This window comes from Pleurodeles waltl, chromosome 9 (assembly GCF_031143425.1).
Source record: "Pleurodeles waltl isolate 20211129_DDA chromosome 9, aPleWal1.hap1.20221129, whole genome shotgun sequence".
In the NCBI taxonomy this organism is placed as follows: Eukaryota; Metazoa; Chordata; class Amphibia; order Caudata; family Salamandridae; genus Pleurodeles; species Pleurodeles waltl.
In genome coordinates this window covers 1,012,497,934-1,012,516,250 of record NC_090448.1, presented here as the reverse complement: position 1 = coordinate 1,012,516,250, position 18,317 = coordinate 1,012,497,934, and the positions used below count along the sequence as shown (strand labels likewise).

General features: G+C 42.3%; 1 protein-coding gene across 5 annotated transcripts in view; it reads right to left on the bottom strand.

Moving 5' to 3' along the window:
- Window positions 1–18,317, bottom strand: part of MIA2 (MIA SH3 domain ER export factor 2) — a 551,575-nt gene that overhangs the window by 271,598 nt on the left and 261,660 nt on the right. For all 5 annotated transcript variants that reach the window (XM_069208615.1, XM_069208616.1, XM_069208617.1 and 2 more), the window contains one exon: window positions 5,773–5,844. In XM_069208615.1, the coding sequence (XP_069064716.1) occupies window positions 5,773–5,844 (72 nt within the window). The remainder of the gene's footprint in view (window positions 1–5,772; window positions 5,845–18,317) is intronic.

Below are 18,317 nucleotides of genomic sequence, written 5' to 3'. Positions count from 1 at the left end.
TGTCCGTTATCACCGCTTTTGTTTGTTCTTGCCTTGGAACCCTTTTTATTGAAACTTAAGGCTAATCCAAATTTATATGGATTCCGGCCCAGGAGGGACAGATACAATTTTCAGCTTATGCTGATGATATCTTACTTTTTATGTCAAATCCGAAATCTTCAATTCCTTCTTTTCTTTCTGAGGTAGAACATTTTGCTTCTATTTCAGGGTATAAGTTAAACAAAGAAAAGTGTGAAATTCTTACTTTAAATACATTTTACTTCCGGATGAATTTAAATATTCCAATTTTCACTGGAACAATGATAAAATTAAACGTTGTGGTCTATGGTTTAAACCTTCATTTCAGGATACAATTTCTTGTAATTTCTTGCAATTATTTTCCAGCCTTGATTCCCTTATGTTTAAATGGAACCCTTTATTTCTATCCTGGTGGGGTAGATTAGATTCTCTAAAGATGATGTTACTTCATATCATTCTCTTTTATTTATCAAATATTCCAATTAATATTCCAAATAGTTACTTTAAGAGGTTGAACTCTATTTTAACTAAATTCTTATGGAATAATAAGAGATCCAGAATGTCTTTCCAAAAATTGATGAGACCTAAAATTCACGGAGGAGTTAATTTTCTGAATCTTCGCTCTTATCACATGGCTTTTTCTTTTAAGCAGGCTTCCTGTTTATTGACTGAAGATATTTCTACTTTTTTACCTTTATGGGTTGAAGTTGAAAAGTCCTTTGTTGCTCCTTTCACTTTTCCGGATGTATTAACTTTGTCAAAAAAAACATCATCTATATCCATCCCGATTTTGAAAAATTCATGCAGAATTCTGCAACCTATTTGTGCTTTATATGATGGAGATAAAGTGCAATTTCTGAATTTGTCAATCTAGTATAACAAAACTCATCAAGTTAAATAATAAAACCATCTACTGGAAATCGTGGCATTTGAAGGGGTTAAGATGGGTTAATCAACTTTTCGACAATGATTCCCCTCTTTCTTTTGAGGAAGCACGTTTTCTTTTTTCATTGCCATCCTCTTTTAATAAGAAATATAATGCTCTAATACAGGTTATAAATACTTCTTATTAATCTTTTTCAGTTCAGCAAGCACCATTGGTCCCTTTTTCTCCAATGAAGAACCTGTTATTACAGTCTGCATCAGCTTCTAGTATTTACGAAACAATTACAGCTCTTCCTGAAGATGGACCTAAATCAGCAATAGAAATACAATGGGAGAAAGATTTGGCTATTTCACTTTCACCTTCATTATGGAATAAAGTCTGGATTCAAATACGAAAGGCCTCAACAGCAGCTAATGCAATTCCAACTGTATTTTTTATATATAATAGATTATTAATTACACCTTCATCTTTACATAAAATGAATTTTAACCTTTCGCCCTCTTGTTGGTCTTGTAGTGAACCGGTTTCAGATCTTAAACACATGCTCTTTGACTGCCCATATACTTTTCAATTTTGGGTTAAAGTTTGGAATCAGATTAATATTATTTTTAAAACTCAAATTTCCTTAACTTTTGCAAATATATTTTTAGGCAGTCTTGCCGTCGACTGGTCACATTTTCCAAAAAATTCTATTGTAATTTTAGATTTATTGTTGGCTGTTGCTTTTCAGCAAATTATGAAAACTTGGAAGGACTCCTCTCAATTATCCTTTCAGGCTTGGTGGTATGGTATATGTCATAACCATCCGTTGGATAGAGCTTATGTTTACCCTGTATCTCTGGGTATTAAAAGAGACATGTTATAGTTACCTATTACGAATTACCTAAACTCTTTGGCTTACTCTTCATGTAATCATTTTCCTAGAAATGAGGAGGTTTCTAAACTAACAAGAATTGTTTTTCTTTACTTTTTATTGTACTTACCCTACTGTTTATAATTCTTTCTACTGATATATTTAATATATATATTGCAATTTAAAGTATTAATATATTTATTGTGCTTCTCATTATGTGCCTTTTAGGAAATTGAACTGTTACGGTTTTATTTTCTTTCTTGCTATCAAATGTATTTATATCTTTTGAATATTGTATGAATCTTCAATAAACTTTCTCTTTCAAACTTAAAAGAAAAAAGATTAGCATTTATTATTCTTTGATCTACAAATAACACCACAGTATGATATCTGCATATCTAGAACAAAAAACACCGCTATACCCACCCAGAACACTGTGCTATAAGGACGAGCATCTGTTTTCAATACCATGACCACTGGTTATGACATGAAGTGTCAAGAACATTTGAGTACTGACTAAAAGTCTATGGACCCATATCCCAATGTATATTCAAACTGTTCTTCTCCCTTGTGTAATTCCATAAAACTCTAACAACTATTAACATTTAAAATCATTGTGTTTTTTTCTTGCTTGGACATTTTCAGCTGCTATGTAGCAATTAAAAACTAAACTTGTCTTACAGTGTGCGTTTGCAAAACTTGAAAGAGTAATCACAAATTGCACAAAATTTGCACTTCTCTCCCTAGCCGTCATCAAAATTGAGGTTTACTAAGATTAATATAAGTATGCAAAATAATGCATAGCAGATAAAACAATATTACTTTTAAAGATTTAAAAATATTTACCCTAAAAATAGTCAGCTTATAAACAATCTATTTTTCATTATTATATTTATTATGTGCACACCGCAAACTGAATTGTAGTAAGTGGTAAATAGGTGTCTTTCAAAAGACTTCCTGAAGCCTAATAATGTTGGTATACATTTAAGGACATCTGGTAGAGAGTTCAAAATATGAAGCCCTAACAAGCCAGAACTTCAGCCCCCCCAAGCAAAACATCTAAACACATTCCACACTTAGAGATTTTCTAAACAAACTGACTGTTAAGTCTTAAATTCTGCTCTGGAGTTTACCTGATACGCTTATCCTTTAGGTCTTAAGGCCAATCCATGAAGGAATGTTAAAACGAAACATGGTATTTCAGAAGCAACCTGTTTATCTACTGGTAACCAGTGTAAAGATTTTAGTCTCGTCTTAATGTCGGTTTTCTTGAGCGCAAGAGCAAGCCTGGCTGGCAAGCTGTATACAGATCGCAGGATCCCTACATGTTTTTTGGACGCCCCCAACAGCACTGGTATTATTTAATACGTAGTTGATAAAAACACCACAATTATTTTATGATATTTTGATCAAGAAGAGATAATTCAGTTTTTTAAATGCTGCAGGAATAAAAAATGCCAAACGAGCCACTGAGCTTATGGGTTTGTTCAAGAGAGAGGGTTGGGTCCAAAAACACCATGATTTTCACGAAAAAGTAGGCAGGCCAAACAATTCTGGTGGCTGAGGGCAGTTGCTTATAGCTTTAGGCTTGTCACTGGAGCCAATTTGTGCTCCTTTAAGTTTAAGACTGCTGGGGTATTTCATTTAAACAGTTTTTAAAATGTTAATCCGTTCATGCAAGGATAAATCTGTGGATCAAAAGCCTATGGGGTAAAACTAAAGCTTCTTGCTGTTATGATGGAGAACAGTGATTTAATGAAGATGTTAAAAAAAAAATAATGGAGATAGCATGAAACTTGGGACACCACACAGTCAACCCCTGCTGCTTTGGAAAAGTTGTTTCCTAACTGGATCTGCTGAGAGTAGTATGGCAGAAACATTCTAAACCAGTCCAGCACATTATTTGACAAATAAATCACTGTGCCCAGTTTGAAACAGGTAGTATCCACCATGTCAAATGTGGCTGACAGGTCCAACAGGAGCAGTATGGACATAATGCCACCAAAACTCTTTCAGTCACACAGTATGTCTTAAGCCCAGCCTCATTACACTGTAGGCCTTATTCTCATTCCATGAAATTCTGAAGAGTATTAATGTTTTCAAGGACTTTTAACAATTGTGGTAGGCCACCTATGGAGTGGATGTTCTGCAAGTTGAAGGATAACCACTGTGAGATGCAGTGGGAAGGAGTGCTTGTCAGAGGAGAAATCAGTTTGGTTTTGTCAATGCCCTGTCGAGTTTCTGTGTTTTTTCAGAGAAAAAGTAGTTGATGGGGTGGGTTGACACATTGCTAGATTGTTTTGAAGAGTGTACTGTTTGGCACTGGCAGTATCATTAATGGTATTGGCATAGTAATAAGAAGGTACTTAAGTAGAATTAGGTTGTCAGCGTTCTGTTTTTATTCCATTTTCTTTTTCTGTCTGCAGTGTCCTGTTTGTTGTCAGCAAGGTCTTCAGAATACCAGGGTGGTGAGGCTTTTAGTTGAAGCATAAGTATTCAAATCATTTTCCAGAAGTGCAAAGAAGAGTGATGACATCAGACCTGTAGGTGGCAGTGCAAGAGAGGAGTTTGATCTTTAGGATGTCCTTGGAGACGTCTTTGAAGGTTTGCTATTATCTTTTGGGGGTTGACCTTTATGTGTAATTTTGAATCTGGGCAAGGGATGATGGCGAGGTAAATACAGTCTAGGAAAAGGGGAACCTTGCACTAGATGTGTGGTAATGTCGAGAAAACGCAGTCCAGCATGTGGCCTTTGAAATGTATTGACTGGGTAGCACACTGTGCAAAGCTGAGTGTATCAATGAGGTTGAGGGTAGTCTCTTGTATTTTTCATGAGTCAGCTTTCAGAGAGGCTGAAGTTACTGAGGATAGTGGTGTGGGTGTGACGAACATATAAGGTCATAAAGCGGTATGAGAATTCATCAAGGAAGATCTTGTTCTGCCCAGGAAGCCAGTAGATGAGGTGAAATGCATCAGAGTTGGAGAGAGCAGAAATTGGCATGATAGGAGTTCAACAGAAGTGTTGCCTTCTTGCATATGGTGTATACTAGGAAGACTTATGAATGATGATGGTGAGCTTCCTCCATCTTTATGAGCCCTGCTCACATGCTGACAGCAGTAGCCTTTGGGACGAAGGCCATTTAAGTTGTGGGAGGATGTGGTGGTCAGCCACGTTTCTGTGATGAAGAGTGCATCAAAACTGTGATACGTTATGAGGTCTAAAGCATGATGTACAGCAGATGAGTATGAGATGGAGTATGTGCCTGTTAGTTTCAGGGTGTGTAGCAGTTAGAGGGATGTGTAGGAGGTTGGGCATGTGTAATGTCATGATATTAACTGAATGTTTTGTGGTCTAGGTCTTGTGTGATTATCGTGACTGGCAATGCAGAGTGTTGGGTGAGGCACATGAAAGGATCTAACTACACAGGTCGCAGTGAAGCAGGAGTTCTAGCCCAAGCCCCTAACAGGAAAGACTTGTGTTTGTGGCTTCCCTTTGTTGGAGATTCTGAGGCAGGAGGACACCTCAAGGAGTGGACAGAAGTAAGGAAAAGGCATGAACTCATGCAATGGCACGATACCCAATGGTGGAGTAGTAACTCTTCCCATACAACATCAACTTGGGGACAACAGAATCTCCATCAATGTCATCCTCTAAGGATACCTGATTTTTTTCAAAAACCCCTCCCCCCACAAACAGAAAAAAAGAGAAAGCATACTCATAATTGTGCAAGTTACTAAACACAACACCCAACATCTTGTCATATTACTGAAATATAAAACAATTGTTTTACTCAACAATTTTCATACAGAACATTGTGCCCAAGTCAAGGGAAAATAAAATGATTGAATAGCTTAAAGGCGTCCCCAGTGTTACAAGCTAGCAGAAACTAGTTTCGAGACTAGTCACATTACTTGACAGGGAAACTACATTAATACTAGAGTCATAGATAAGGCATCTGTCATACAAATATATCAGTAAAATTAAGACAAAAGCAGTTATTTCTGGTGAGCATACCTCAAGGCAACTCGTTTCACACGACTCTTTCGAAAGACTGGCATCCTGTAGGGACTGCTCCAGCTCTTCATACTGAAAACATAAGTGAACAGATTAACATACACATATGATAAACTAGAGCATTTTGCAAATCAAAGTGCTCAACATGCAACTCCTGTTAAATTATGTTAAGAATACGAAAGTGTCCTGATCTGAATTTCCACTTTTCTAACATCATTTGTGGAGTATTTTTCATCAACCAGAAATTTAGTATCAGGTCAAAGCATATCTTGTTGTGTCCCTCACCTGACCTGCTCACTTTATATTCCTTGTATTTATATATTATTTATTTATATATTGTTGGTTTCATAAAGTACTGTATTGCAACTGGGCCACTTGAGGGTGCTGAAATGAACAAAGAAAATAACAAGGTGTTCTAAGTTCATGAGAGCTAGAGTCTTGCCAGATATGTGGGGTGAAACTACACCAGCCATTCTTCCCTCTCTCCCATGAGGACATTGGGGTGTAGTTGAAAGGCTGATTGAAAACTCAGTTTTCATGAGTTTCCTCAACTGACAGTTATCTGTTTCCGATCAGATACTGGAGCCCAGACTCTGACTCGGTTTTGGACTTAGAACACCAAGGAATCTTCAGCAACGTTTAAGTCTCTTCAATGGGTGTTGTTTGATCAGGTGTGTAGAGGAAGAACATGGATTTTTTTTGGGGGAGTATATTGCATGGTAGCTAACAATATCTTAAAGGCAATCAGAAAACGTCCCTGGGAATACATCCCACCCATTGCTTACTATTGGCTTTGTGGTTTGTAAATCAGATTTGCTTGCTTTCTACAGGCTGGCTTTATTTGTTTTAGGCTGTCCAGCTTGAGTTCGCCCCTCCCTTGGAGCATAGCTTTTTACTGTATTCCTCCACAGTGCTCGCTTTCTGTGAACAGGCCTTTAAATCTTGATCTTATCTTGTCACATTTGCTGTACATTCAAAGACTGAGGTCAAATGTCAGGCTCTGTCTTCGAGGGAGCTTGGTGTTTACTTTTGTCTCCCTCTGACTTCAAAGTGACAGGATTTATGTGAAAATATTACTGTGAAAGGAAAGGCTTTTTTCCTAGCAAGCAACAGAATTTAAATGTCACTAAAGTAAAAGTTACTTACCTTTGGTAATGAAATATCTGGTAGAGACATTCTAGTTGCAGATTCCTTACCTTAGACTTTTCCCAGGCGTTAGAATAGATCCGGAGATTATTCTTCAATCAATACCCTTGCGCGTCAGTAGGTGGTGTCGGTCAACTCCGTGGGTGTCGTAGTCGCAGTGATGACGACGGGAGTAGTACATAGACTCCGCCTTCGTGCAGACATGTCAGTTTCTTTTAACAACTTTCCATGCCAAAGCGCAGAGCCGTTAAGAACACTGAGATTGGTGCGCCAGAGCTAAGGACCTGAAGGGGGAATCCCTGTCCCTAGAAATCAGTTCGCAAGCGGGGAGGATGGGTGGGTCGGTAAGGAATCTGCAACTGGAAAGGTAAGTAACTTTTTCATCTGATAGAGACTTCTAGTTACAGATACCCAAGCAATGCCATCCTCAGTGGTGGGCTGCGCACCAAGATCATCGTAGGAAACCTGCAGGACCGAACGACCAGAGTAGCTGTCCCGACGGACCTGACTGTCCAGGCAGAAGTGTTTAGCAAATGTGTGCAGGGACGTCACGTAGCTGCCTGGCAGATATCTAGGACAGGAACTCCACGTGCTAACGCAGTGGAAGCAGCAGTTGCTCTGGTGGAATGAGCACGCAAGCCCTCAAGGGGTTGCTTCTTGGCCAAAGCGCAGCACATTTGTATGCAAAGTACCACCCATCATACGTTTTTGCACTGCCTTCCCTTTTTTCCCGCCCACATATCCGACAAAGAGTTGATCGTCCACCCGGAAATCTTCAGTACAATTAAGATAGAACGCCAATGCTCTTTTGGGTCCAGACGGTGGAGTCTCTCCTCCTCATGAGAAGGATGTGGGGGAGCGTAGAAAGTAGGCAGGGTGATGGACTGGCCTACATGAAAAGGCTTAACCACCTATGGAAGGAAGGAAGTCTTAGAGCGCAACACCACTTTGTCAGGGTGCACGGACAAGTATGGAGGGTTGGACGAAAGGGCTTGAAGCAGAGGTGATGGCAGCAAGAAAGACAGTTTTGAAGGAGAGGAGCCCGGAAGGGACAATTGCGCATTGGCTAAAAGGGAGTACACATTAAATAAGTAAGGACAAGACTGAGGTTCCACTGAGACATGATAAAAAGGAGTAGGAGGAAATAAATGGGTGAGGCCTTTTTGGAATCTACTCACAATAGGAGGTTTAAAAAGCGAGGGCTGATAAGGTAACTTAAGGAAGGCCGAAAAGGCAGATAAATACCCTTTAAGGGTGCCCAAAGCAGAGCCCTGCTGGTCCAAAGAAAGAATGAACAGAAGAATCTTGGCTAGAGGGGCAGAGAGGGGATCAACAGATTTGGTGGTACACCATGCCACAAATTTATTCCAACGACATGCGTATACAATTTGGTTGAGGGACGCCTGGCTGGCAAGATAATATCGCAGACTTCAGGTGGAAGATCAAAAGTCGTCAACTGTTGTCGCTCAATCTCCACACATGAAGGCGGAAGTTGGACAGGTTCAGGTGAAGAACTGCCCCCTGTTGCTGCGACAGAAGATCTGCCCGAAGAGGCAGTCTGAGTGGAGGATCGATGGACATGCTCAATAGCTCTGGATACCAGACTCTCCGTGCCCAGTCCGGAGCCACCAAGATGACTTGGGCACGTCGGTCCTGATCTTTTTGAGAACTCTGGGCAGAAGTGGTATTGGTGGAAAGGAGGCCGGAGTTCCACTCGAGAAGAAAAGAGTCTCCGAGCAAGTGCCGCCTTGGAAACTCCAACACGTAAAACAGCTGACACTGCACGTTCTGTGCGGAGACGAACAGATCTAACCAATGCTCTCCCCACTGCTGAAAGAGACCTTGCGCACGTCCGGATGGAGATGCCATTCGTGATCGGCTGTGCATCAACGGCTGAGTTAGTCCACTCTGGCATTGAGAGAACCTGCCAGACGTTGAACCACCAGGGTAATGCCCTGATGTTCCAGCCGTGTCCAGAGGCGTAGTGCCTCCTGACAAAGGGTCCAGGACCCTACTCTGCCCTGTTTGTTGCAGTACCACATGGCGGTAGTATTGTCCGTGAACACCTGCACTACTTTCCCTTTGAGGGAGGGAAGAAATGCTTTCAACGCAAGCCTGATCGCCCGGAACTCCAGAAGATTGATATGGAGCCCAGACTCCGCCAGAGACCAGAGGCCTCTGATCTCCGCCTCTCCCATGTGACCACCCTAACCCAGAAGTGAAGCATCTGTCAATATAGATAGATCTGGCTTGGGAAGGGAGAGGAATCTGCTGTGGAACCAATGCGGATTGGAAAGCCACCGCAGCAGGTCTTTCTCAGTCCCCTCTGAGATCTGCACCATGTCGGAGAGATTCCCCCAATGCTGCGCCCACTGGAACTTCAGGTCCCACTGCAGAGCCCGCATATGCCATCCGGCATGTGTCACTAGCACGATGCAGGAGGCCATGAGGCCCAGCAGCCTCAGAGTCAGTCTCACCAAAGGCTGAAAGCTCAGAATCATAGCCTGAATATCTTGGACTCGCTTTTCCGGAGGATAAGCCCGAAACTGCACTGTGTCCAGAACAGCTCTGATGAAGGGGCGCGTCTGAGAGGGAGTCAGGTGTGACTTCGGCATGTTTATATTGAACCCCAGCATGTGCAGGAGGTTTACCGTAGTCTGAAGGTGGGAGACGTCTTTCTGGGGCAAATCCACCTTCAACAGCCAGTCGTCGCGTTAGGGGAAGATTGATACCACTAACCTGCGCAGATGAGCTGCAACCACCGCCTTCACTTTCGGGAACACCGAGGGGCGCTGGTAAGGCCGAAGGGGAGCACGGTAAACTGAAAGTGCTTGTGACCTACCACGATTTGTAGTTAACGTCTGTGGGCAGGCAGGATGGGGATGTGGAAATAAGTGTCCTGCAAGTCCAATGCTACCATCCAGTCTCCTGTGTCCAAGGTAGACAGAACCTGGGCCAGGGTGAGCATTTTGAATTTCTCCTTCTTGAGGAAGTAGTTTAGGTCCCGAAGGTCTAGGATAGGATGTAAGCCCTTGTCCTTTTTCGGCCCCAGAAAGTAGCGGGAATAACAACCACAACCTATTTCGGGCACAGGGACCTTCTCTATAGCTCACTTGGCCAAGAGAGCTGCGACTTCCTGGGGAGATGCACCAAATGATCCTCTGGGAGGTGACTGAGTGATGGAGGCATGGCTGGTGGAGCAGATTCAAAAGGGAGGGAGTTTCAAACGATCTTCAAAACCCACCTATACGTAGTGTTGGATTCCCAGTGGGGCAGGTGATAGCGAATCCTGCCGCCAACTGGATGGGAGTGAGGGGACGGACTAGGAGGGTTTGAGTCTGCAGCATGGGCAGAGGTGGACTGGGCAGACTTTGTTTCCCTGTCCCACACCCACGTGGGATTCCGCGTCCCCGGTCGTGCAGTGGCTGGACAGCATGGGTGGCCACGAAAGGGGTGAAAAGTAGACTGCGGGGGGCAAGGGGCAGAGGAAAGACCAAGGGACCGAGCTGTAGCCTGGGAATCCTTGAATCTCTCCAAGGTGGAGTCCGCTTTGTCTCCAAAGAGACGAGAGCCATCAAAGGGCATGTCCATGAGGGACTCTAGGACATCCCCAGAAAAACCACAAGTACGCAACCAGGTGTGGCGTCTCAAGGCCACCGTCGTAGCAACCGATCTGCCCAGAGAGTCGGTTGTGTCCAGCCGACAACAGATTGTGAACTTCGCTGCATTTCTCCCATTGTTAACAGCTTGGGAGACGATAGCACGGGTCTCCTCCGGTATCTGCAGCAGGACTTGCGCAAATGTATCCCATAAAGAGTGGGTATAGCGGCCCAAAAAGCATGCGGTATTCACAGACCGTAGTGCAAGACTGGAGGAAGACAACAACTTCTTACCAAATTGTTCGAGCCTTTTTGATTCTCTATCCAGGGGTGCAGAAGGGAATGCGTCTGAGAAAGAGGAAGCCTGGATGACAAGATTCTCAGGCGTGGGGTGTTGGGACAGGAATTTAGGGCCAGGTGTACGAAAGGATTTTACCCATTCTGTGTCTATGGGGAAAAAGCTTTCGTACATATGGCCCTTAGTGCCATTCGGAGCGGGCCGATGGCGGTGTGCAATAGTCCTATTCACAGGAGGCCATGTGTTGGGTTTGGACCAAGTACCCAAACGGACATAGGTGAGGGCTTCATTAAACGGCAAAAGTGGTTCGGATGTGGAAGGCCCTAGCTGAAGCACCTCCGTCAAGAGATTGGACTTGACCTCCAAAGTAGGAAGCTCAAGGCCGAGGACCTCAGCTGCCCTACTGATCACCATACCATAAGTTGCTCCCTCCGCCGTAGCCACGGTAGGAGGAGAGAGCCTGCCAGCGTCTGGAGAAGTATCCAGACCACTAGCGTCATCCATTTCCTGTGGCCAGTCCAAAGATGGGTCATCCTGGTATTCATAAGGGTCCAGGGATCCCTTCAATCCTTCCCCAAACTCGTACTCATGGGAAAAAGGGTCCGAATCCGACCTGTGGTGAATAGGCTCCATCGAAGACAAAGACAGCGTCGGCTGACGCTGCTCCGACTCCAAGTTGTTGGGGATAAGGATTGGGTCGACGTCGATAGTGTGGACTACCGACATCGGAAGCACTGACAATCGACCCGGCGCCGGGGAAGGTCTCAATAGTGCAACCGGCACCGGTGCGGATCCGGAGGGGTCCTCGGTGGCCGAAGCCGAAGCCGCTGGCGTGGAACCCAAAGGCCCCTCAACTGAACCCCTTGGGCCCGAAGGCGCCGTATCGGGGTTGATCAGCCCAAATATGAGGTGCACTGGCTCACAGAACTCTTTCAGTTGGGCGAAGGGTCACTCCGGCTCCTGGAAACTAGGGGAAGCGCAGAGCGGACGCAGACTCTGAAGACAGAGGCCTTGAGCATCGACGCTCCTCCTGCGTCACGTCAGCCGAGTGAAGCAGCAAAGTCAGAGAGTGATGGGACCTCTTCGACGACTTCTTTTTCTTACCTGCACCTGAAGATTTTGAAGACGACGAGTGGTAATGGCTCCGCAAACAGTCTCGAGATCTTCCTCTCAATCGAGACCGGGACTTACGCGGACTCGATTGGCAGGCTGCCATGAGTTTGAGGGACCGCTCCCTCAAGGCCTTCGGGTGCATGGCCCAGCACTCTGAGCACGACACCGGGTCGTGGTCGAGACATCACAAACAAACCTGATACGGATCAGTCACCGACATCATCCGGTGATAGTCCTCGCATGGCTTGAAACCGGTCTTCGGGGACATCCTCAACACACCAAATATCTCACTACAAAAGTCGACAAAACGGTCAAATTCAGTCAAAGAGAGGCTAGGGTCGCTCTCTCGGGATCAAGACGTGGCGCGGAAAGAAACAAACTGACGTCACTGCACAAAGGCGGCATCTATGTACTACTCCGGTTGTCATCACGGCGATTACGATGCCAACGACGCCTGTGGAGTCGACCGACACTACCTACCGACGTGCAAGGGTATTGCTCAAAGAAAAATCTCAAGATCCAGTCTGACGCCTGGGGAAATTCTAAGGTAAGGAATCTGCAACTAAAAGTCTCTATCAGATTAAACTGTTAAGATATTTTAAAAGTGTATCAGAAATAAGAAAGCACAGTGTAATTCTAAAGTGTGGTGGAAACAAATATTTTAATATGATCAAAAGAAATCAATACACTAGGTGAGGGCATTTCCATACATTATCATTTGTGAACTGTATACTTTTATCAGTAAAACTGTATGTCTGTGCAAATGTAATGGTCATATCAACTGAAAATGTGTTGTCTGTAGAAGCACTGTTCTACCACACCATGCATACACCACACTACGCCACTTCACTCTACAACACCCCATTCAATGACATTCTAAGCCTCGCCACTCCATTTTAAGACACCCCACTCCATTCTACGACACTCCACTCTACGGCATTTCACACCACTCTAAGACACTCCACTCCATGACATGCAATTCCCCGTCACACCACTCTATGACACTCCATGACACTGGATTCCACTCTACTTTATGACAGCCACTCCACTCTATGCCCCTCTACTCTACACTACGACACTGTACAACACTCCACTATACTCCAATATCATTTTATTCCACCCAATTCCCTCTACGCCACTCCACACCACTTTACTACTCCGTACTCTATGACACACTACTTCACTATATGCCCCTTCATGACACCCCTTGCCACTGCACTTCACTATACTCTACTCCAGAACATTCTATGCAACTCCTGCTTACCCACTTCATTCCACTTTACGCCACTCCACAACACCTTATGGCAGCCCACAACACTTTACTCTACTCTCCTTCATTCTATGCCACTCTACTCCCTGCACGACACTCCACAACAATCTATTCTATGACACTCAACTCCACTCTATGCCACTCCACAACAATCTACTCCATGTTACACAACTCCTTCCATGCCACTTTACTCCACTCTACAACACTCTACTCTACACCCTTCTACTCTACTCCACTATACTCCCTCCACAGCACTTGACACCACTCAGCACTCCACTGTACACCACTCCACAGCACTCTATGCCACTTGACACCACTTTAAAATACTCCACACCACTCTCTTCTAACATCCATGCAGGTGTACAACATGGCTAAAACACATTGCAGAGTCAATAGCTCCTGCATAGGCAAGACCTATTGACTTGGCCAATGCTCATTTTATTGGGTGTGTTGTACCATCAGCTGCTCTCTTTCTTTCTACTTGTGAAAGGTGTTAGCCTTGACAAGGTGGCTGCATTGGCATACCAGTTTCTCTTTGTCTATTGTATAGCTGTGCACTGTGGTTTAGAACTTGTGACTTCAAATGACCATTGCTTCTAATTCCTGAGATTGCTGATATGTATGTTTTATTTAGAAAAGTAAATGACGTTTTCAATTTTTTTTTGGAAAGATCTGATCTAGGGTTACTATGTAAATATTAAAAAGTAGCAATGAGGGAACTGTGAGTGGAACCTCATAGGAAAAAGAAATCGAGGATTCTATCATGATATGCTGTTTCCATCAATTAAGACGAATGAAGAAATAATCTGCTCCATCCAATAGCCACCCCTGATAATCCTAAACCCTCCTGCTCATTCCCCCAGCTCAGCAGGGCGGTGTGTTCGAGGATATTAAAGATAGTCGAGAGGTTGAGGAGGGTCAAGTTTGAGAAGGTCTACTCTACTATTTACCGGTGCTGCTTCTGTGCCACAAGAAGGTCTGAAGTTAGACTGCTAATCTTTCAGAACAAATTTCTGCTCCACATAAACTTTGCCATTCCCGCCCAAGCCTTTTCAAATCACATGAATATAACAGGTGAGGCTGAAAAAACATATGCTTGGAAATGTGTTACTTTCAAATTTAAAACAGGACACTTTTTGTTAGAATGTATAATTTCACTTTTTATTAGGAAACTACATACTTAAATTGTTATTGGTAAAAATAAATGTTCCTGATCACTGCAATTCCCAAAATATTCAATAGTTTATACTAGGTTTTCCAACAAAGTTTACTTGTCCACCATACTCCAAGAGGTAACCTCATCTCGAACATACAATTAGCAGTGACACAAGCTTTGGTACATATGTGAAAGGTTGAAAATCGTCTAATTTACAAGGAGTGATTTATCCAACTGGAGCTTACTAATGAGGAAAATCGAAGTCTTGAGGCAGATAACTCACATAAGTACCTCTTTTTGGACACCCATATTATTCCATCTTTCTACAAACAAGTGAGAATTCTCGTGCCTTGCCCTAAGAGATCACAAGTCGTCCATATGCTTCCATATGAATGGCTTTATCCTAATGAAGCAGTTCAGATGGTCAGTGCTTCCAATAAGAGACAATACCTGCTTGGGTCAGATGTTGGGGAAGAAATACAGGAAGATGGAATGTAGTTAGAAAGGGTTCAGCTGTTATGGAGCTACAGCAGAGACTTGGTCTGATGCCACAAATAAAAAACAATATTTAACACCAAACATGAATAAATGTGATGTACACAATAAAGGAGACAAAACCAAAAGTGCAATGACTTAACTACAAGACGAAAATGTAAAGAAAGATCTATAAACGTGCTCTCTTGCCTCTTTCTTGTTCATGGTCAAAATGAAGACATACTATCCATAAACATGTGAAAGCATATACCAGCACTAAACAGCTTTTTGGTAGTGCAGCAATGCCGATAGCTGTTTTTATAAAAACAATAAGGGGCAACTCATCAGGGGTAATTGAAATCTGAATAACTTACTGCATGTTTAAATTCTGCTTCGTAATTTTTTTATGTACTTACTTTTACTAATTTGCATACATTTTTTGGATAACATGTAAAACTGACATATTGTATTAACTGCTCTTCCAAATGCAGTCAATTCACCTACACAAACATCACTACAGGCACAGGCATGCCACAGAACATCGGGAGATAATTTGCACAAGGCCAAAATAAAAATGTTACTTTTTTTCCTACACTTGTCAAAATGTGTTTTTACAAAGGTGTAGAGAAGACCTCCAATAAAAGGAGGCGTTTTTTAGGCGAGTTAGTAAGGGGTGTGTGGAATGGTTGTGTTCATGTGTTTGTGTGTGCATGTGTTGATGAGTATGTAGGTAAAGGGGGTGTGTGTGTGTGTCTTAGTGTGTGAGAAAAGGGGTGCATTTTAGTTTGTTTGTTTTTTTTGCCTTCGTTCATTTATGTGGTGGCCTGGTTTGGGCACGTTTGTGAGTGTAACGGGTGTGGTGACTATTCTTGCACACTGTGACTTCTCCCTGGCATCTGTGAATACTAGTTTATCTGGTGCTTCACCAATACATAGATGTCCATCAATCAGCCTTCTTTAGCGGTTTGAGCTTTTTTTTGCATAATCCTGTCCTTTCCGTTGCATAGCAGTGGTCATCCACAGCATATGCTGACCATCCTTGGGATAATCGTGGCACCCTCTAGAACAAAGGTGGGCATTCCTGGCAAAATGGTGGCCACTCCTGGCATAATTACGTCAATCCTTACCATTATGTTGTTCTGTCCTGGCATTATAGTTACACTAGCGATGGTGGCCATTCTTGGCCTAGCTGAGGCCAGACCTTGTATAGTGATGATCATCATTAGCAGTATGGTAGCAGGTCCTAACAAGGTGGTGGCACTGGCATTTTTTGTGCTTCCTCATCATTATGTTCTCCACCATTTTTTTTAATTCTGGCTAGCAGTGGCATGTGCTGGCAAGACATGGAAGGTAGAATTTGCCCATGTGAGGCACTTGTACATTTGAGTATTTGATGCATATGATATGCTGGTCTTGGGGGACCAAATGTGACATATGAAAAATGGTATGTAAAGCAACAATTACATTTTCCATAAAATGAGAAAGTTTTGTGTGAGAAAATTTACTCTGTTTATCCAAACAAGCTTGTATTTGATAGTAAAATGTGTGCATTTTCAGAGACTAATGAACTACAGTTTTTGAGGCAAAATAATTGTTTCTTTGGCAAGAACACATTACAATGCACGTATCGCGGCACAGCTTTTAAATGAAATGTAGCTCAATAATGCAAATCAGTTTTTCATTAATCAAATTAAATGTAATAGGTCGAAAGTGTGGCAGATAGCTCTGGTATTAAGTAAAATACTCCTTTGCCAGCAATCAGATTGCAGTTAGGTTTGCTACCACTGAGATATAAAGTAGACACACTACTTACTGTTTGCTTGAAGTAAAAGTGGAGGGTTCTTGGACAATATGGATAAAAGAAATCGAGTTAGCCTCTCAGCTTGCAAATTCACAATATATACCTTAATTACAAAAGGAATTTTGAACATGTATATGTATTGGAATTCTGGAAAATTTAAAAATCACCAAATTAGAAAGCAGGTGGTCAAATGCAAATGTTGGGGAATAAAGACTGAGAGCAATATAGATTACAACAGTTCGAAATCTACCTTATGTCATTAATAATTATCTAGAATGCGGTAGAATATGACAGCTATATGAAGACCATAACCTGTAAAAACAAAGAAGAAAATGTGACCCTGAGAAAATGGTAGATTAAATACCTATAAGGGAGCTACCCAATGTCCTTCTGTGTAGTGAAATTTAACTTTTGAGTTAGTGGTGATTTATATCTTTCCAAAATCAAAGGGGTTTTCTTAATATCAGTTTAAAAATACTAGGGATTGGAAGCAAGTTAGGTGCATAGACATTTTTCTATTACTGAAAAAGGGCTCTTCAGAGCTGTATAGGCAGCAATTATATAGAAACTTGTAAGTGAATGCCAATGCTCCATAATTAGGTGGAATCCTAAGCCAAGGGCCAGGCCAGCTTGCCTTCATTTTTTTCACTCATATAAACAAGCTTTTCTTTTCTTTCATTGTTTTTGTTATTTTGTGTTTATTCTTTTTTTTGTGTTTAGACGAACCTCTTTGTACTCTTGGAATCCTCTATGTGAAGAGCTTCTGCCCCGCAAATGAAGTAAACAATTAGCTGGGAAGGGAACTGGCACGCAAGCATATTTCAAGAGCTCTAATATTTGAAATAAAACACACCACAAAATATGTATTCTCTGATCTGCCATGTCTTTCTAAACAATTATTTGTAGTTAGATGTACACACCTTTATTGTTACCTATAATATTAAAGAACAGCAGAGTTGCCTCTTGGTGCTCGCAAATTAACCATTATTACCAAATTACTTTATAGGATGAAAGAGAGCTGCAAGAATGACTGGAATTTAGATGGTTCATAGTTCTGCTTAAAATGTGCCTGCAAAAGGTCACAGATGCATAGCTGCGAGTTGCATTGCAAGAGATACATACTCCAAGAAAAGATGTTGGGTGATTTAAGTCTAGCATCTACAACCAACAATTACTCAATAGCTAGAAATAAAATATGCAGGGTTGCTATTCTTCTCCACAATGGATTCCAAGTCACACTGCCTAACTGACTTGCAGTTGAGGAAGGGTGGTAGCTTTGAATAATGGTACAAGTGGCCAGGTCACTGTGACCTGTGTGGCCATCTATACTCCAAACCAATTGTGAGGATTTGGGTGTATTATATGGTATGTCTGTGAAGCCTTCACCTGGAATACACTCACAAAAACGGTCTTGGGTCTAGTCAGGCTCGTTTGAACAACCTTAAGCTCAACCAATGGTAGCGATGGCTTTCGAGTAGCAAGGCTTGCACAAAGCAACTGAGTGTAAAGCATGTAACAGTACCAAACAACGGAATAAGACTGCCAACAATAAAGAAACATGACACCACTTTACAAAAATAGGTAACTTAATGACTTTTTAGAGTCCAAGATGAGCAAAATCCACCAGAGATTTCCTGGGATATGAATTTTCAAAAAGTTTATCACTTTTAAAATCAAACAAAAACAAA